The following is a 15804-nucleotide window of genomic DNA, read 5'->3' on the forward strand; positions in this document are numbered from 1 at the left end:
CCGACGGGAGGTGGCCAGGACTCGGCAGGACTCGGAGCAGCGCCAGCCGCGGGGACCCCCCGGCGCTCCCTGGACCGGGGGTCCCGGCCCCAGCCCCCCGCGGGTGCCCGGGGGAGCCGGTGCCCGGACGTGCCCGCCCCGCTCGGATGGAGCAGCGCCGGGGGAAGGCGCCGCCGGGCCCGTCCCGCTCCCCTCGTCCCCTCCAGCTTTGAGCCACGCCATCCCCTGAACTCTGAGTGCTGGGGTGCTGCGTTTGTTGAGTTTAATCAATACATGCTGGTGTTTCATGTCATTGATATGATAATATAAAGCCTGAGCAGCTCGTATAATTAAAAGTGAGTACGGTTCAGCCCGCGGGCAGCAGCCTCCTTCCTTCCAGACCCCAATTTCGCCCTCCCTGCGCTCGCCCGCTGCAAGCGACGGAGCCGCGCTCGAGCTCCGTTCCCCCGATTCCCGCAGGGGGGCCCGGGGCGAGCACCGACCCCCTGTGCCACGCCGGAGCCCAGCTGGAGGAGCAGGTAAAAGGCAGGGGCTCTGCAAACCAGATGCTGCAGCTGAGCCGGGCTTCCTGGGGAAATAAATTACAGGCGGCGCAGCGAGCTCAGCGCCGGGCTGCGCTCCCCCAGGCAGGGCTTGCTCGGAGATTTGCTGGGCCCCTGGCTGCCGGGCAATGAAATGCCCTGAATTTCCCTCCTAACCTCACCAAAACGGCGGCTCGAGGCTATAAAGCGTGCGGGATGGAGCCAGGCTGAGCCCCTGCTGGGGGCTGAGCCCGGTGCCTGCGGGGCTGGGGCGCGGGGCCCCCGCGGGACGAGGCGCGGAGCAACACCGGAGGCGAGGGTGAACCCTTGAGACTGGATGGGGATGTTGGGGGACAGAGGAGGGGGTGCGTGGAGGAGCCCCAGGGATTTGGGGGTGCTGGATACCCAGCAGAAAGCACGGCCGTCACCGGGGTCCTCCTTTCATGCGTGGAGCGAATCCTAAAGGAAACGCAGCCCGGGCCGTGAGGGGGCTCGGTGTGAGGATTTGGGAGCGCTCTGCTCTGCGCAGAGGGAAGTTTTGTGTTTTTAATTTCGGTGTTAGAGGTCTGAGAGCTGGAGAAAGGGGTTTGGAAAGCCGCCCTGCCTCTCAGCAGGAGCACTGACGGACACTTCGAGAGCGCACTCCGGAGGCGCTGGGGAGGGAGGAGAGCTGCAGGGGAGCCCGTCCGAGCCCTGCCGCTGGGGTCGCAGCGCCCAGCACGGAGATGAAGCTTCACCGATCGCAGGGGACGCTGCCAACCCGTCCCCACACACACCGAGGCTGCGGCGGTGGCACGGGGACAGGGTCCCCGAGCACCCCGACCCCGGGCACGGCAGGGTGTGCGCCTGGCAGGATGGTGCCGGGTGCCCCCCGGTGCGGCCGCTCAGCTCCCTGCCCGGCTCCGACGCACGCACCCCGTGATGGGGAAACCTCCCGGGGTCAGCAGGAGCCCTCACGGCTCTGGGGAACGTTTGTGCTCCCTGGCCGGAGCCAGGGGACGGGCGGACGGCCGCGCAGAGCCGTGGGGCAATGGCTCTCAGCTGTGCGATGGGCCCTGCCCGGGTGCCGAGCGATTTTCCAGCGCATTTTTGCTCCGTGAAGTCACAGGTAGCTGCGGGATGTGCACGCCTGCTGGCTCGGGGGACACGGTTACGGGGAGCAGCTCCTCTTGGAGCTATCCCTGTGGCTCCGCTCCCCGTCCCTGCTGCAGCCCAGCCCCTGCCTTCAGCCCTGGCACCGGCTTTTCTTGGAGAGAAAAGCCCGGTGTGAGACCAGCCCATGGCCACGGGCACGGCCACCAGCCTGGAGGCAGAGCTGGGGGAAGGAAACGGAACGGACGAGGTGCAAGGAGGCGAAGGGACCCTCAGAGCTCTGCTCACGATGCCCAGAGGCTGTGGGCTCGACACGGGAGCACATTTCATCCTCATCCTCATCCTCATCCTCGTGGGCATCCCACGGCGTGGCTGGCCTGAGCTCCGACAGTGCCCGAGCAGAGGCTGGGAGCGCCCAGCACCCGGCACCTTCCTCACCTCGAGGCAGAAATGCTCATCGACACCCTGCCGGAGACAGGAGCTAACGAGGCACGAGGATTTAAACGCGTTTGTGTTTAATTTAGCACAAACGAAGCTCTGCTGAAGGCGGCTCCGTGCTACCTGTGCCCGCTGCCAGCCCGCAGACCCCGCAGCGCTCTGCACCCCAGCACAAATTCAATCCACGGCCGCTCTGCCTCGCGCACCCGCCAGCAAACGCTGCCTCCAACACGGTCCTGGCGAGGCGAGCTTCTCCTGGGGGGGTGCAGACGGGGGCACAACAGCCCCCAGCCCCCTCCTGGTGCCGCACGCTGCATCGCCCCTGCGCGTCTGCTCCGGAGGGGGCCCGGGGACACCAAACACCAGCAAAAACCTCGGGGTTTTTGGGGTCCCCGAGGCAGGACGCATGGCCCCCGGTGCCCCCGCACGCTGCTGTGCCCGGGCCGGGAGCCTGCACGTGGCTGCTGCCCCCAATCGCTTCCATCCACCCCCCCTGGCCCCCGCGCCCCCGCCCCACGGCGAGGCGTGCAGCTGGCGGGCCATTAAAATAACGCAGGTGAAAATTATAGGTTAGCTAGTAAAGCCTGAAAGAGGTCCCGGAGAAGAAAGGGAAGGGGTCTTTAAACACACCTCCCCGGGGAAGCGGGCGGCACACCCGAGCAGCCGGGCTGCCCAGCTGCAGGGGGCTCGGGTACCCCCAAAAACCCACCCTCCGGGGAGAAACCAAAACCTCGCCATCCCCGCACGTCCCCAGGCCAGTTTGGTTCCAGCTCCCACCCATTTGTCTCCTGCACCCACCAGAAAAACGGCTCTGGGAAATCAGGGGGATGCTGCACGCTGCACCCAGACCCATCCTGGGGACCCACAGGGGAGCAGGGATCGGGGATTTGGGGTGCCAGGTGGGACCGCAGCCTGTTGGCACGCGTGGATTTACAGGCTGCCCACCCATCCCAGTGGGTCCCAGTTCCTCCACACCCCAGTGGGACGGGGAGAGCTCCACCACAGGGATATCCCCTCACACAGCCAGGGCACCGGGTGCTCACCAGGCTCAGCCCTGGCCCCAGGGGGGGCAGGAAAGGCAGTGAAGGGGGCCCAGAGATGCCGCGGGCACCCCCGGGCACGGCAGGACGCGCACGCCCCAGCTCGGCTCTGGAGGGGGTTCACTTTCCCCATCCACTCCGCACGGCTGCGGGGCTCCGGGGAGCTCTGCGAACAGGAAGCCAGCGGCGTAATTTCGAAGGAAATTCTCAAAGCCAAGCCATTAAGGGCTAAGGAGGGGGCTGCATCCAATTCGATCGGAACGGAGCAAAATAAAAACCATCGTCAGGGCAGGTTCAATATCGGGAGTAACCCAATTCCAGATTTCCTCCTCTTAATCCTGCAGCAACCCGCAGATGGCAGGGGGGAGGGGGCCGCGCTGCCGCCGTGCTCGTGCCCCCCGCACACCCCCTGGTGCCCCCCACACACCCCCAGGACCCGGGGAGGAGGAGGCACGGGGAGGGGGCACAGCACCGTGCGCCTGCCCTGACCCAAGCTCTGCGCTCACCGGCACACCTCTGCCACTCAGTGTCACCGTGCTGGGGTCCCCTGGCACGAGTGAGGGGGGCTGCGCCTCCGGACCCCCTTCCCAAACCCCCACGGGTGCCCCAGGACATGGACGAAGCCTTTTGGAGGTGGAACGGAGATGAAGGAGGGGGGCGCAGCAAACCAGGAGCGCTCGGTGCGACCACCTCGCTGCGGGACGTGCTCGGTGTCACGGGGGTGCCCTAGGATTTGGGGACGGTGCCACAGCCCCGGCACCGTGTCCCTGCTCACCGTGCCCTGCTGGGAGAGCCGCGTGTCCGGCCGGGGACGTGGGGACGTGGGGATGACCCCGGGGGGCACGGAGCCGGGCACCACGCTGCCCACCCCACGAGGGTCCCGCGGCCACCACGGCTGAAATCCAGCCCCGGGCGAGCCCCCTGCTCTCAACTACCTGTCCCCGGGGGGGGGGGGGCAATGAGCTGCTGCGCCCCCCACATGATCCATCACAAGGTGCTCCCCGCCTGCAGCCCTGCTTAGCACCTGCGCGGCTGCCAGGAAACACGTGTGACCCCGGCGGGCGGGCTCGGCAGCCCCCTTTCTTCCTCTGATTTAGTTGCTGCGAGCTGCGAGCCGCCCTCCCCCTCGCTCCCGATGCTTGCCAGCTGGGATCCCCGCTCCCCCAGCAGGGCAGGTGCCGCCCGAGCCCCCCCCCATAGCCTGGTGGCGGGCAGGGACCCCTCCGGTGCCGGCACCCTGGGGACCCCCCGGTTTCCCTTGTTGGGGGGCTCGGGCGCAGCCGCGCGCCCCGAGTGGGGTCGGCCGCTGGCCCCGGTGCGTCCCCGGCTCGAGCCCCCTCGGCCGCCCCCCGCCCCCTCCCCAGGCAGCTCCAGCTGTCAATGGCTCAGATTGGAAGTGCAGGTACGGCGCTGGCGCCCTGCCCGTCTCCCCTGTGTCTGTCTGGTGAAAGAGGAAGCCAGTCCACCTCTGGAATCCTTCACTCTCTCCTCGTTGCTGCTCTCCCCGCGTCTCCCCCGGGGATTCGGGGTCAGCCGCTCTCTCTCGGTCTCTCTTTTTTCCCCTGCCCCTATCGGATTACAATGCGTGCAGTGTTCGCTCCAAATCCCCCACTGCACGTTAATTCTGTTCCTCTGTCTCTAACTACCAAACTGCTTTCCTGTGCCTCCTGTCTTTCCATTCTTCCTCCGCTATTTTTTATCTCTGACAAATAGAGCACGTCAGCTCCAATTGGGGCGAGCGGGACGGGGACGGGGCCTCGGGAGCAGCTCCGGGAGGGAGCCCCCGGCCGGGGCAGGGCCGGCACAGCTCGCGCCAGCGGTGCCAGATGGCGGAGACCTGGGGGTGCCCGGCTCCATCGACCGAATCCCAGTCGCTTCCAGTGCCCCGAGGAGGTGTCCTGGAGCTGGGCACTGGGCTCGGAGGCCACCTGAAGCAGCTGGGACCCCCCATGCGAGCCACCAGCCCCCTGCCTCAGTTTCCCCGAGCGCACACGGTCGGCTTTGTGCCAAATTTTGCTCCTGCCCAGCACCGGGCCAGAAACAGGACGTACGGACTGACAGCGCTCCTTGATGGGACGCACAGACCCGAATCTCTCCTCCTAGCACCTCCTGCCCCAGAGGCAGCGGTGCCGAGACCCCCGTGGTGTCCTTCCCCAGGAGGCAGAGGTGCTGAGCCCCCCCCCCCAGCCTGGGGACCCATCCGGCCCCCGGTGCGTGCCCGTGCCTCGGGGCGCTGCTGGTGCAGGGGGGGAAGCCAGCAGTGCCCAGCCCCGGCCTCCCCAGGACAGAGGATGGTGAAGGAGCGAGGGAGGAGGCAGGGACCGGAGGATGGGGCCAGCAGGACCCCCCCCATGCAACACGGGGCCGAGGCAGCCCCCTCCCCATGGCGAGGGGCACGGCGGGGTTGGGGGGCGCAGGGATGGGAATCCCCACATTGCGCACAGGAACCACGGTGCAGTTAAGGAGGGGAGGCAGAGGGGAGGTGGGGAGGAGCAGGCACAAAGGGGAAGGATGAGGGAGGCCGAAAAGAGGTGAATTCCACCCCAAAACCCGGGAACGCTTTCTCACTGCGGGGGCGACCCCATCCTGGTGCGGGTTGCTCAGCGAGGTCGCGGGGTCTCCATGGCTGGAGAGGTTCAGAACCCAACGGGACGCGGGGACTGCGTGCCCCCTGCCAGCCCCGATCCCCCCCCCGGGGGTCAGCGTGGTCAGTACGGACCCACAGCCCCCCCAGACACCCCCTGAGCACCAAAAATTTTGGCTCTGAGTTGCCAAAAGCAGCGCAGAGGGTGAGCATTAGGCTTCAGAGTCAACACCCCGGGGCAGCCCCGGGTCCGGCCGCGCTCACGCCTCTGCCAGCGGCCGTGCGGGGGCCGGGTTCTCTCTCCCCCCACCCCCCCCCAAAACTCCCCACCTCCGATCTTTCCGTGCTGATTTACTGCCCACAGAAAAAGTTTCCCTCTCCGCATCCAAGATTCCTTGCGTTTTGGCTCCTGCTCCCGCAAACCCGAATCAACTGTTAATTTTGGCAAGCCCCCGCTCCGCGCTCTGACCACGCTTGGACTTTTCCATTCTCAACACCTTGGGGGCTGCTCCGGGGTGGGTGGGGGGGGCGCACAGGCATTCCCCCCCTCCATGGGCACTCTGTGGACCGGGGGGACACGGGGCTGACCCTGCACAGCCGGGGGACCCCCGGAGCCACCGCTGCCCGGTGTGGTGCCCGCGGGGACGCTGCCGGGGGGGTCCCCGCGCCGTGGGTCCACGGAGATCCTGCAGCAGGGCCAGGGAGGAGAAACCTGCTGCGGGGGGGGGCCGTGGTTACGGGGGCTCAGGAGCTGCCCCATGAACGTGTCCAGCACCGGCTGAAGGCACAGGGCCAGGGGCTGTGGCCATGGAGGTGCCCAATTGGGGTCGGTGTCCTGGAGGGGCCACCTTGGCCCCCCGGTGGGTGCCAAATTCTGGCGCTGGCCGGCCCCCCCCTCCCCATGGCCAGGGGCTGCCTTGTGAAGGAGCCGCCCAGCTCTCGCTTCTGTGCAGAGCAGGCCCAGCTCGTTAAAGATTACGAGATGTAAAGGCAGAGCACCGGCCCCCTGCCTCGGCGCCTTCCCAAGCAGGGCGAAGGGGGAGGTGGCGAGGGGGGGGACGGGGTCCAGGCAGCGGCCCCCTGGGATGTGCGGCCCCCTCCCAGCGCTCCCCACCTGCACAGTGAGCATTTCCCACTGGGATCGATGGATCCCCCCTCCCTGGTGCCCTCAGGGGTGCCCCCACCCCTTACAGTGCTGGGAAGGAGCCAGGCGCTCGTGGGCTCCATCCCCCAGCTGCTTCTCATCGTGCCCGGGACCCCCCCGGGACCCCCTTTCCCGGCCATCTGGGAGCAGAGCTTGGCCCGGATAAAAGGGAAAAAGGGAAATCTGCACCAGCCCTGCCCGCGGTGCCGGGCGGGGGGTCTGGCACCTGCACCCCCCTGGCCCCCCCCTCGCCCAGGGAAGGATTAGGGCACGCGCTGCGGCCCCGCTGCTCCCCGCGACCTGATGGAAGGAAAAGCAGAGCCATCCCTGTCAGCATTCCTCCTGCTAAGGAAAACACGGCCCCTTCCCCTCGAGAGCCCATTAAAGGCAGATTTCCTGCTCGGGTGCCCCGGGCGAGCCCTGCCGGGGAGCTCTGCACCTCGAGGGGTGCTCTGCACGGAGACAGGGCTCCGGCACCAGCTCCGGCACCAGCTCCGGCACCGGCTCCGGCTCCTTTTTGGTGGCACAAACCCAGAAAATCCACCCTGGGGGCTGCATTAACACAGGTGAAGCACCCCAGGGGGCACAAGGTGCCGTTTTCCTGCTCTCCTCGCTGCAGGAGATGGAAGCTCTGCCCTGATGCCCCCCCAAACTGCCCACCCCACCTCTGGCTGCTGAGTGGAGGCTTTCCCTTGGCGGTTCCCTTTTGGTGAAGAAGCAAATCCCGCAGGTCCTGAGCACCGAGCCGGGGTGGCCTCGTGCCTGGCTGCCTCTCAGCATGAGCCCCGCAGCCTCCTGCACCCCGCTCCCATCACCTTTACCCAGCTCCCTGCCCCCCGGGGGGGCATCTCCAGCTCTTTGCAGCATCCCGACCTTCACGAGGCCACTTTTGGGGGGCTGAGCCCAAACCAGGAGGACGCCGTGGGGTTTTGGGATAGGGCCGGAGCGGGGCGAGGTGCTTTTGTGGATAAAGAGGGGCTCGCGAGCACGAGCCCCCCCCTGCCAGAGCGCGGCGTGCGGCTGGGGTGGGACGTGGAGGGGAGCGGGGGCTGCGGCCAAGCCTTTTGGCAGCCGGCTCTTCGGTAGCCAGCAGAAGCCGTCAGCGGCGCTTGGCCGCGGAGCAAAGCGCCGCGTGGTTCCCGGCCGCACCACCAGGCGCTCGGCGGCGGCTCCGGCGCTCTCCGGTTACAGCCCGGCCCCGGGGGCGAGCGCCGGCACCGGCCGCGGCTTCCGATCGCTCCTCGGCCCCGTGGCGCAGCTCCTGAGAGGGGCAGGGGGGACCCCAGCCCACCGGGATCTGCGTCTGTGCCACGGGAAGGGGGTCCCCGAGGGGGGTGGAGACCCCGAGCTCGCTCCCCGGGCAGCTCCTGCCCCGTGCGTGGAGCTGGCACCGCCAAAATCAGGCACCTGCCTCGCTCGGGTGTCCCCTGCGTCCCCAGGGCTGTGGCTGCCCCCAGATTTCCCCTGCAGGCTCCCCAAAATCCAGGCTGCTCCAAAAGGGGGCACAGGAGCCCCCTTCCAGCTGCGGGGCGAGCGGAGCAGAGGCAGAGGAGCCTCCTTGGAGGTTTTCTCTCACCTCCAGCCCGCGTCCCCCCGGGCACCAAACCACCTTGGGCGGCACCGCATCCGTGCCCCCTACCCAATTACCAAGGTGCCATTTAATTTAATTAAATTAAATTATCACGCCTCCACCTGCCACGTGGGTCGGGAAGGAGCCGAGAGGCAGGTGCAGGATGAGCACGGAGCCGGCCACCGGGCCCCCCCTCTCCGTGCCACGGGAAGAAGCTCAATTTGCTTCGCCAGCCCCGGCGCCGCTGGCAGGCAGCAGCCCGCCCGCTATCTTCCAGGGCTTTTGGGAAGGGGCTGATTATTTTGTTCCAGAGTTTTTCCAGGAATTGCAGCGAAGCCGAGCGGTGTTGTTTTGGACGAGCTGCGCTACTGGATAGGGAGGGATGAAAAAAAATAAAATAAAATCTACCAGCGGGGCCAGCCTGCGAGAGAGCCGGGAGCCACGGGAGGGGGCGAGGGGCCGGCGTTTTGGGCTGGCACAGGGCACGGCCGATCCGGGCACGGCAGCCCCTGGGGCTCGCTTCCAGGCAGCCGAGCCAGAGCACCTCCTGCCTGCCCCCAGGAGGGGTTCAGAATTTCCGAATTGTCTTGGCTGTTCTGGAAGGGGGGGATTTTAACCCAACAGGGACCCCCAAACTGCCCTCGCCGTGGCTGGGTGCGTGGTGCCCGTGGATCTGCTGCAGCCACAGGTCCCGAGCAGTGCCCCGGGTGCCTTCACACCCTGCCCCCCGACAGCCTCACAGCCAAAGCCCCGACCCCACAAAATCAACCTGGCCAAATTTTGCTCAGGTGCTGCCCCCGGTGCCCCCACAGCCCCTTCAGGCAGCGTGAGGAAGGAATCCCCGCCAGGGCGCAAGGCTGCGCAGCGCCTGGGTTTCAGTTTGGTTTGGTTTCCCTGCCTTCCTCCGAATTTCTGGCTGTTTGGGGCCGGCTGCTTTCTGCTTGGGAGTTCACCGTGCCTTTTTTTTTTTTTTAAGTCACTCAAAGCCTCCTGAACGCACAACTCGCTGAAGGCAGAGCCCAAATTGCAGTTTCCGTGCCCTGCTCACCCCTGGCTGCCTGTCCGCGCTCAGCAGCGTGCCTCGGGGATGGCAGGGTGCTGGTGCTGCCCTTCACTTCAGGAATCCTCCCAAATGTCCCCGACACCACCACTGGCACAGTTGGGGTGAGAAAAGTGCCACCGAGCTCACAGCTGCCCATCCACACCGCATCCTCCGGCACGGTTCAGCCAGCGGCGAGCACCGGGTGGGCAGGAGGCGCACGGTCCCGCACGGGCACGGGGCGAGGAGCACTGGAGGCATCCACCAGGAGCAGAAAAAAGCTTTTAAGAGCTTTGCAGAGCCCGGAGAGGTGCGGGGTGCCTGGTGGCAGCCATCAGCAGGGGCAGCTCCTGGGGGGCAGCGAACGCATGGGGGGCACCGGTGGTGGTGGTGGCGCAGCGTCAGCCCCGGGGCTCGCCCGCCAGCCCCCTCCTCCGGTCCCCGAGCAGCCTCCTGCTTCCTCCGCACGTCCTCCGTACCCGGAGAGGAGCCGAGCCTAATGAGGTGGGACATTGGAACAGCGGCCAGACATTCAGGGCCAGGGGGGGGATGCTCGGGGGTCCCCGCGCCCCAGCCCAACGCCTGCGCCAGGCAGCACCTGCCCGCGCGGTGCCGGTGGCTGTGCCGTGGCAGTGCCAGCGTGGCTGGAGCGGTGCCAGGAGGTGAGATGAAGGCTGGATGCAAGCAGGAGCCCTGGCTCCCAGCAGGGGAGGCGCTGCCAGCTCCGGCAGCGGAGAGGGGGGAGCAGCTCCAGCGGCGGGGGCGGCGAGAGCAGGCTGAGCCTCGCCGGGAAGGGGAGCGGGCACAGAGCTGGGTGTCGGGGTGAAGGGGGCACGGGGTGCCGGCAGCACCCTCAGCTGCTGTGGGACCGTGCCCGAGCTGAGAACTGGGGGAATTTGGTGCTTGGCATCACCTGTCCTGCACCTGCAGGCTGAGCACGGCCTCCTGGAGATGGTGGGGGCTCGGTGGCACCGGTGCCACGGACGGAGCCTCCTGTGGTCACCCCACCGAGGGGGCAGCAGCCTTTGGGTGCCCGGGGGGGCAGAGGCAGCGGGATGGGGGAGCTGGGATCAGCCCCCGCAGGAGGACGGGGCCGTAAGCTGAGACGCAGCCGAGCGGCGTGGACCCAGCACGCAGAGGGGGAAAGTAAATGGAAAAAAAAAAAAAAAAGAAAAAGAAAGAAAAAAAAAGAAAAGAAAGAAAAAAAGAAAAGAAAGAAAAAGTTTCCACTCATCAGCCGAAAGTTGTTGTGGGTTTCTCGCTCTCCTTGGGTCAGGGACCTGATCGTTTAAATGCATTCGGTGATGTCATTCCTTCCAGAAGGAAAAAGCCTTTCCTGCCCCAACTGAGCCGCTTTACAAACGCTTTAAATATCAAGCCTGGGGCAGCCAAAAGACAGAGCAATTCACCTCGTTTTTTCATGCCTGGATCAGCACCGCTTCATCGCTGCCTTTCCCTCGGCGCTGCACCAGCCCTGCCGGGACCTCGAGCCCTCCTCATCCCCCCCCCTGAGACCCCCGGCACCGGGGGTGCCCGTGCCACCGGCCCCTTCCCCACGGCACGGGGACGCGCGGCGGTGCCGAGCCCTGGCTGGCAGCAGCGTGGGGAAGGGGCTGCCCCGGGCCTGGCAGCTCCAGCCCCAATCCCCGGGCTCCGCACGGAAATTTTCCGTCCTGGCTGCGAGCTCCAGAAACCCGAGCGAGTGCCCGAGCTTCCCCCCCCCCCCCAGGTCCAGCCCTGCCTTCCTGCGGGGGCCCCGAGCGTCCCAGCAGGCGCGGAGCCGGCCCCCCCGAATCCCTCCCTCCTCTTCCTCCAGAGCAGGAGCAGGGGCACGGGGCACGGAGCGAGGCTCGCGCCCCTCGGGCTCTGCCCACCCTGCACGTAGCGCACGGACGTGGAGCAGCTGAGGCCCCGACGGGAGCCCCTGCGCTGGATGTCACCGGGAAACCCATGGGGCTGTGGGATGAGCACCTCGGGTGGCCACCGCGTGGCTGAAGGTGGAGGGAAGACCCCAGAGCAGCCCCACAGAACCCCCAGACCCCTGACCAAAAAGGATGAGGGGGTCCCTGAGCCCCATCGCCCCGGCACGGAGCGGAGCGGAGCCCCTCGGGGCCGAGCGCTGGTCCGTGGGGTCCCGAGAGCACTGGGTTTTTTTGGAGACGCCCCGGCTCCAGCTGTCCTCGTTCCTCCTGCCAGTACCTGCACACCTCGGTGCCTCAAAACCCCTGGCACCACGCGGCCAGGGCTGTGTAAGGGAATCTCAGAGCTCCCCTCCTGCCGCTGCGGCGTTAAACCCGACGCCTTTTCATCTCGCCCGTGCTACCTCCTGCATCCTGTTCCCGCGTCCTCCCGGGCTCCGCGCGGGCTCCAAACCACACAAATCTTGTCTTTTCACATCTCTTCAGCTCCCGATTCCCCCCAGGCCTCCAATTAGCCCCGCTATCCATCTCTGGAGCTCTTTTTTTTTTTTTTTTCTCTCTTCCCTCCGTCTTTTCCAAACGGAATAATGGAAATGGGGCATGGCACTGCAGCTGGAGGACCTCACGGCCGGGCTGGAACGGCGCTCTCAGCGCTTGCCTCCCCGCAGCCCGTTCCCAACCCCTTCCCGGTGCCGAGCAGCAGACACTTTCGGCGAGCACTTTCCAAGAACTCGGTTCCTGTGAGCGGGAGGCTGTTCGGGAGGCACGAAGGAGCCCCCGCCACCCCCGGAGCCGCCTCCTTTAGGGCAGGTAACGGGGCTGAGAGCGAGCTCTCCTCCAAAGCTCCCTGCCCTGCACCCACAACCAGCCCAGGGCGCAGGGATGGGCGCAGGCACGTCCTGCAGGGCGAAAAGCAGCGCTAGGATGCGCCTTCCCTCTGCAAAAAGGGGAAGGGGCTTAAAAAAATCGTGGACCCCCGCAGCAGAACCACTCCACACAGGGCATCGGGGACACTTTGGGAAGCAGCTCCCCCAGGGTGGCCGCATCCCGGGGGTGCCAGGCCCCCCCTAACCCCTGTGCCCCTGCCTCCTCGCCGCCTCCTCTCGCACCTCCATGGGGCTGAGCACGCGCGGCCGCCCGGCCAGGCACGCTCGCGGGGGGGAGCGGGGAGCCCGGAGCATCTGCTGGAGCCAGGCAGGTCAGGAAGCGCACGCACGGCCGCGCACACACACACGGAGCGATGAGTTTAAGGAGCTGTCTGCCAGCAGCACATTCTGCAGGGTTTTTTTTTTCCCTCTCTTGGCTAATCAGCTACTGAAAGAAGAGCTCCCTCAGCCCGGCCAGCGCTGCGCCCCCCGCCCGGCTCAGCTGCGCTGCGGAGGAGGGAAGTGGGCTTGGAACAGCCGCCGGCTCACCGAGGAGCACTCAACGCGCCTTCATTCATTATCCACTGACATATGGAATAGTCATTGTGGGAGGAAACAGAACCAAACAAAAGCCCCAAAACTGCTTCCTCCCAGCGAGGCCCTGACAGCCTCTGCAGCTCGCGGCCATTCATCTCCGCGCGCCCGAGCGCGGCGACGCCGGGGGAGCGCCGGGGGCCGGGCGGTGGGGACGGCCCCGGCAGCACCTCCCCGGCGGGCACGGACCCCGGGGCTCCAGCAGCGGGCACGGGGAGGCTCCGCGTGCGACACGGGGCTCCCCACCCGCCCGGCCCGGCCAGGAAACCGATTTATTTTGTTGTGTCTCTTCTCGGAGCGCACGGCAGAGACCGGCCGGGCTCCCGGCCAGGCTGAGCTCCGGCAGCTGCCAAGTGAGCAGGAGCACAGCTAGAAGAAATTTAGTCTGCGCTAAACACAGGGGCATAGCAGGTCTGAGCCATTATTCTTTATTAAAGAGCTCCCGAGCCCACGCACAGGCAGAGAGGGGAGCGAGAGCGCTGAGTGACAGCCGGCGCAGCGGCAGCGGTGCGCCCCGGGGCACGGCGGTGCCACCGGATGTTTTCCCAACTGCTGCTGCTTTCGGGAGCCGTCCTGCGGGCGCTGAGAGCTGGGGCTGGCTGGGAGGTCGGCCGGGGCCACGGGAGCGTGGTCGGAGGGTGGTGGAGAGTGGAGAGGAGCAGGGGGGGTGGCACGGAGCTGGGGGACCCCCACGGCACCCCCGGCACCCACCTGCTGTGCAGGGAAGCAGCGCCTGGGGACAGGCACACAGCAGGGGCTCCTGGGCAGCCTCAGCACCAAGGAATAACCCACGGGGATAACCCACGGGAATAACCCACTCCCACAGCTCCACAGGATACCCCAAAATGCTGTCCCCAAGGCAGCCACACCACGGTCACACCACGGTCACACCACGGTCACACCACGGTCACACCAGCCCTGGGTGCCGCACGACGCTGCTCAGAGCCCACCGCAAACCCCAGGGCTGTTTGCAGAGGGGTGGTCCCGAGCCCCCCAGCAGCAGCAACTGCAGGTGCGGGATGTGCTCGGGATGTGCTCGGGATGAGCTCGGGATGAGCTCCAGCCCCAGCCCCTGGGCACATCTCCAAGGCACACCGGGGTCAGGCTGCGCACCGACGGCCCGAGGGCGGACACACGCGTCCTGGGTGCCCTGGAGAGCAGCGTGGCTCAGCGAGCCTTTAATTAGGAAGAGGCCACAAATTAATTATGACAAAGGTACGACGCGAGCCAGCTCTTAACAAAAAAAATAATAAGAGAAATATAAAACCCGCAGCTCCCCTCGCAGCCCTCCTGCTCCCCGTGCCCCCCATCCCGCGCGAGCACAAAGCCCCCAGTGTGCGCGTGGCGGCCGCAGGAAGCAGAAGCATCAGGGATCTTCTGCAGGAGAGATAACTACAATCACAGAGAGGGCAGGGGGCTGGGAGCGGGGAACAAGGAACAAAGCCACTGGAAGCTGCTCTGATGTCAACAGGTTCTGAATCAGCGCTCCCCCCACGGGGGCCCTGAAACAGGACCAGCTGGGGAGAGAGAGACCTCGAATTCCTGCATGAAAGGGTTTTTTTTTTCCTGGGTTATGCTGGAGACATTACACAAGTGTATGTTTTCTATAGTCATATATTTCCCCTCTCTCTAAATCTCTATTCCAGACCCGGGGGCAGGGGCTGCCGGCAGCTCCAGCGCCAGCCCAGGTGGGCCTCCAACATCTCCAACACCCAGCCCGCAGGGGCTGGCTCCTGCTCCTCCCCGCCTGTCCCCTGGGGCTGGCGCATCCCTCGGGGCTCAGATGAGCACAAGCCGAGTCCCTTTATGCACCCCAAATGCCCGAGGGCCACCATCCTGGGGCTGGGTGCTCGGCCAGGAGCCCCGCTCACGTCTGCACCCCGCAAATCCCCGTCCCCGTCCCCGCGGCTGCTCCCGGCACGAGCGAGCTCCTGGTTTCGGCCCCGTCCCGGTGAGCTCTGGGGCTGCCCCGGCACCTTTCAGGTGAGCCCCCGGCCCGAAAACGAGGGCCGGATCCGAAACGCCCCCGCAGCCCTTGGTGCTCGGATCCGTGCCGACCCCGGGGCCCTGCTGGAACAGCCGATGGGCGCCAGTTTCATTAATTGGTTTAGCAGACGATTAAGAGAGGCGGTGAGTTGTCGGAGCGTTTTCTCACCGAGATCCCGCTGCCGTCCGCACGGGCAGCCTCCAACCCTTCCCAAAAAAAAAGCCACAGCCCTGGGTGGGCAAAGGGGCTGCGACCCTCGGGCAGGGCAAACGGGGGCTCTGCCCTCACGGGAGGCAGACCCGACCCCCCCTTTGGGTGCCCTGAGCACCAAGCCTCCAAAATGAGCAGCAAAAAGAGCAGCTCAGAGCAATCCCTGCGCAGAGGCTGGGGGTTTGACCACGCTCCCTCCCCTGAGTTTGCACCGAAGCCAACGAGGAGAGGGAAATCCATCCTGCCATCTCACATCCATATTAAAACCACCACCAGCACGACAAAAAGCTTTGTGGGGGGGTCCTACCTCCTCATCCGAGCTGTCCTCCACGTATTCGTCCTGGGCAAGCCGACGCTCCTCTTCGGTCAGGAAGGGCCCGGCCTCCAGCTTCCTGGGAGCCCCTTTGACCTGAAGGGGAAACAAAAAGCTCAGTAAATTCCTCCGAATGAACCCCTGAGCTGCTGTGCTCCCTGCAGCAGCTTTGGCTGGGCCACGAGGCCTGGAGCTGCCCCCAGTGCCCGGTGGGTGCCGGGTCCGAGGCCACCGCGAGCGCTCGGTGCCACCACAGCTCCTCGGGGACACAAGGAAGGAGGGAAGGAAGGAAGGGAGGAAGGAAAAGGCTCGTTAAGCAGCGGGTAATTCTGCTCGTTGGGGACTGCAGGGACAAAGCCATCCCCTCCTCCTGAGGACAGGTTGCTGGAGCAGCTCCGACAGCAGCTCAGTGCGCAGAATTGCATCCCCGCTCCCTGGGCTCCAAACCTCTCCGGTCCACGGCTTCCACACCCCAGCCCCCTTCCAA

General features: G+C 66.3%; 1 protein-coding gene across 1 annotated transcript in view; it reads right to left on the minus strand.

Annotated features, from left to right (window-relative positions):
- BOP1 (BOP1 ribosomal biogenesis factor) overlaps positions 1-15804 on the minus strand; it is a 40781-nt gene that overhangs the window by 18114 nt on the left and 6863 nt on the right. The window contains exon 3 of the mRNA XM_027450262.3: positions 15312-15413. Coding sequence (XP_027306063.3) covers positions 15312-15413 — 102 coding nt within the window. The remainder of the gene's footprint in view (positions 1-15311; positions 15414-15804) is intronic.

Source organism: Anas platyrhynchos, chromosome 2 (genome assembly GCF_047663525.1).
Source record: "Anas platyrhynchos isolate ZD024472 breed Pekin duck chromosome 2, IASCAAS_PekinDuck_T2T, whole genome shotgun sequence".
NCBI classification, from domain to species: domain Eukaryota; kingdom Metazoa; phylum Chordata; class Aves; order Anseriformes; family Anatidae; genus Anas; species Anas platyrhynchos.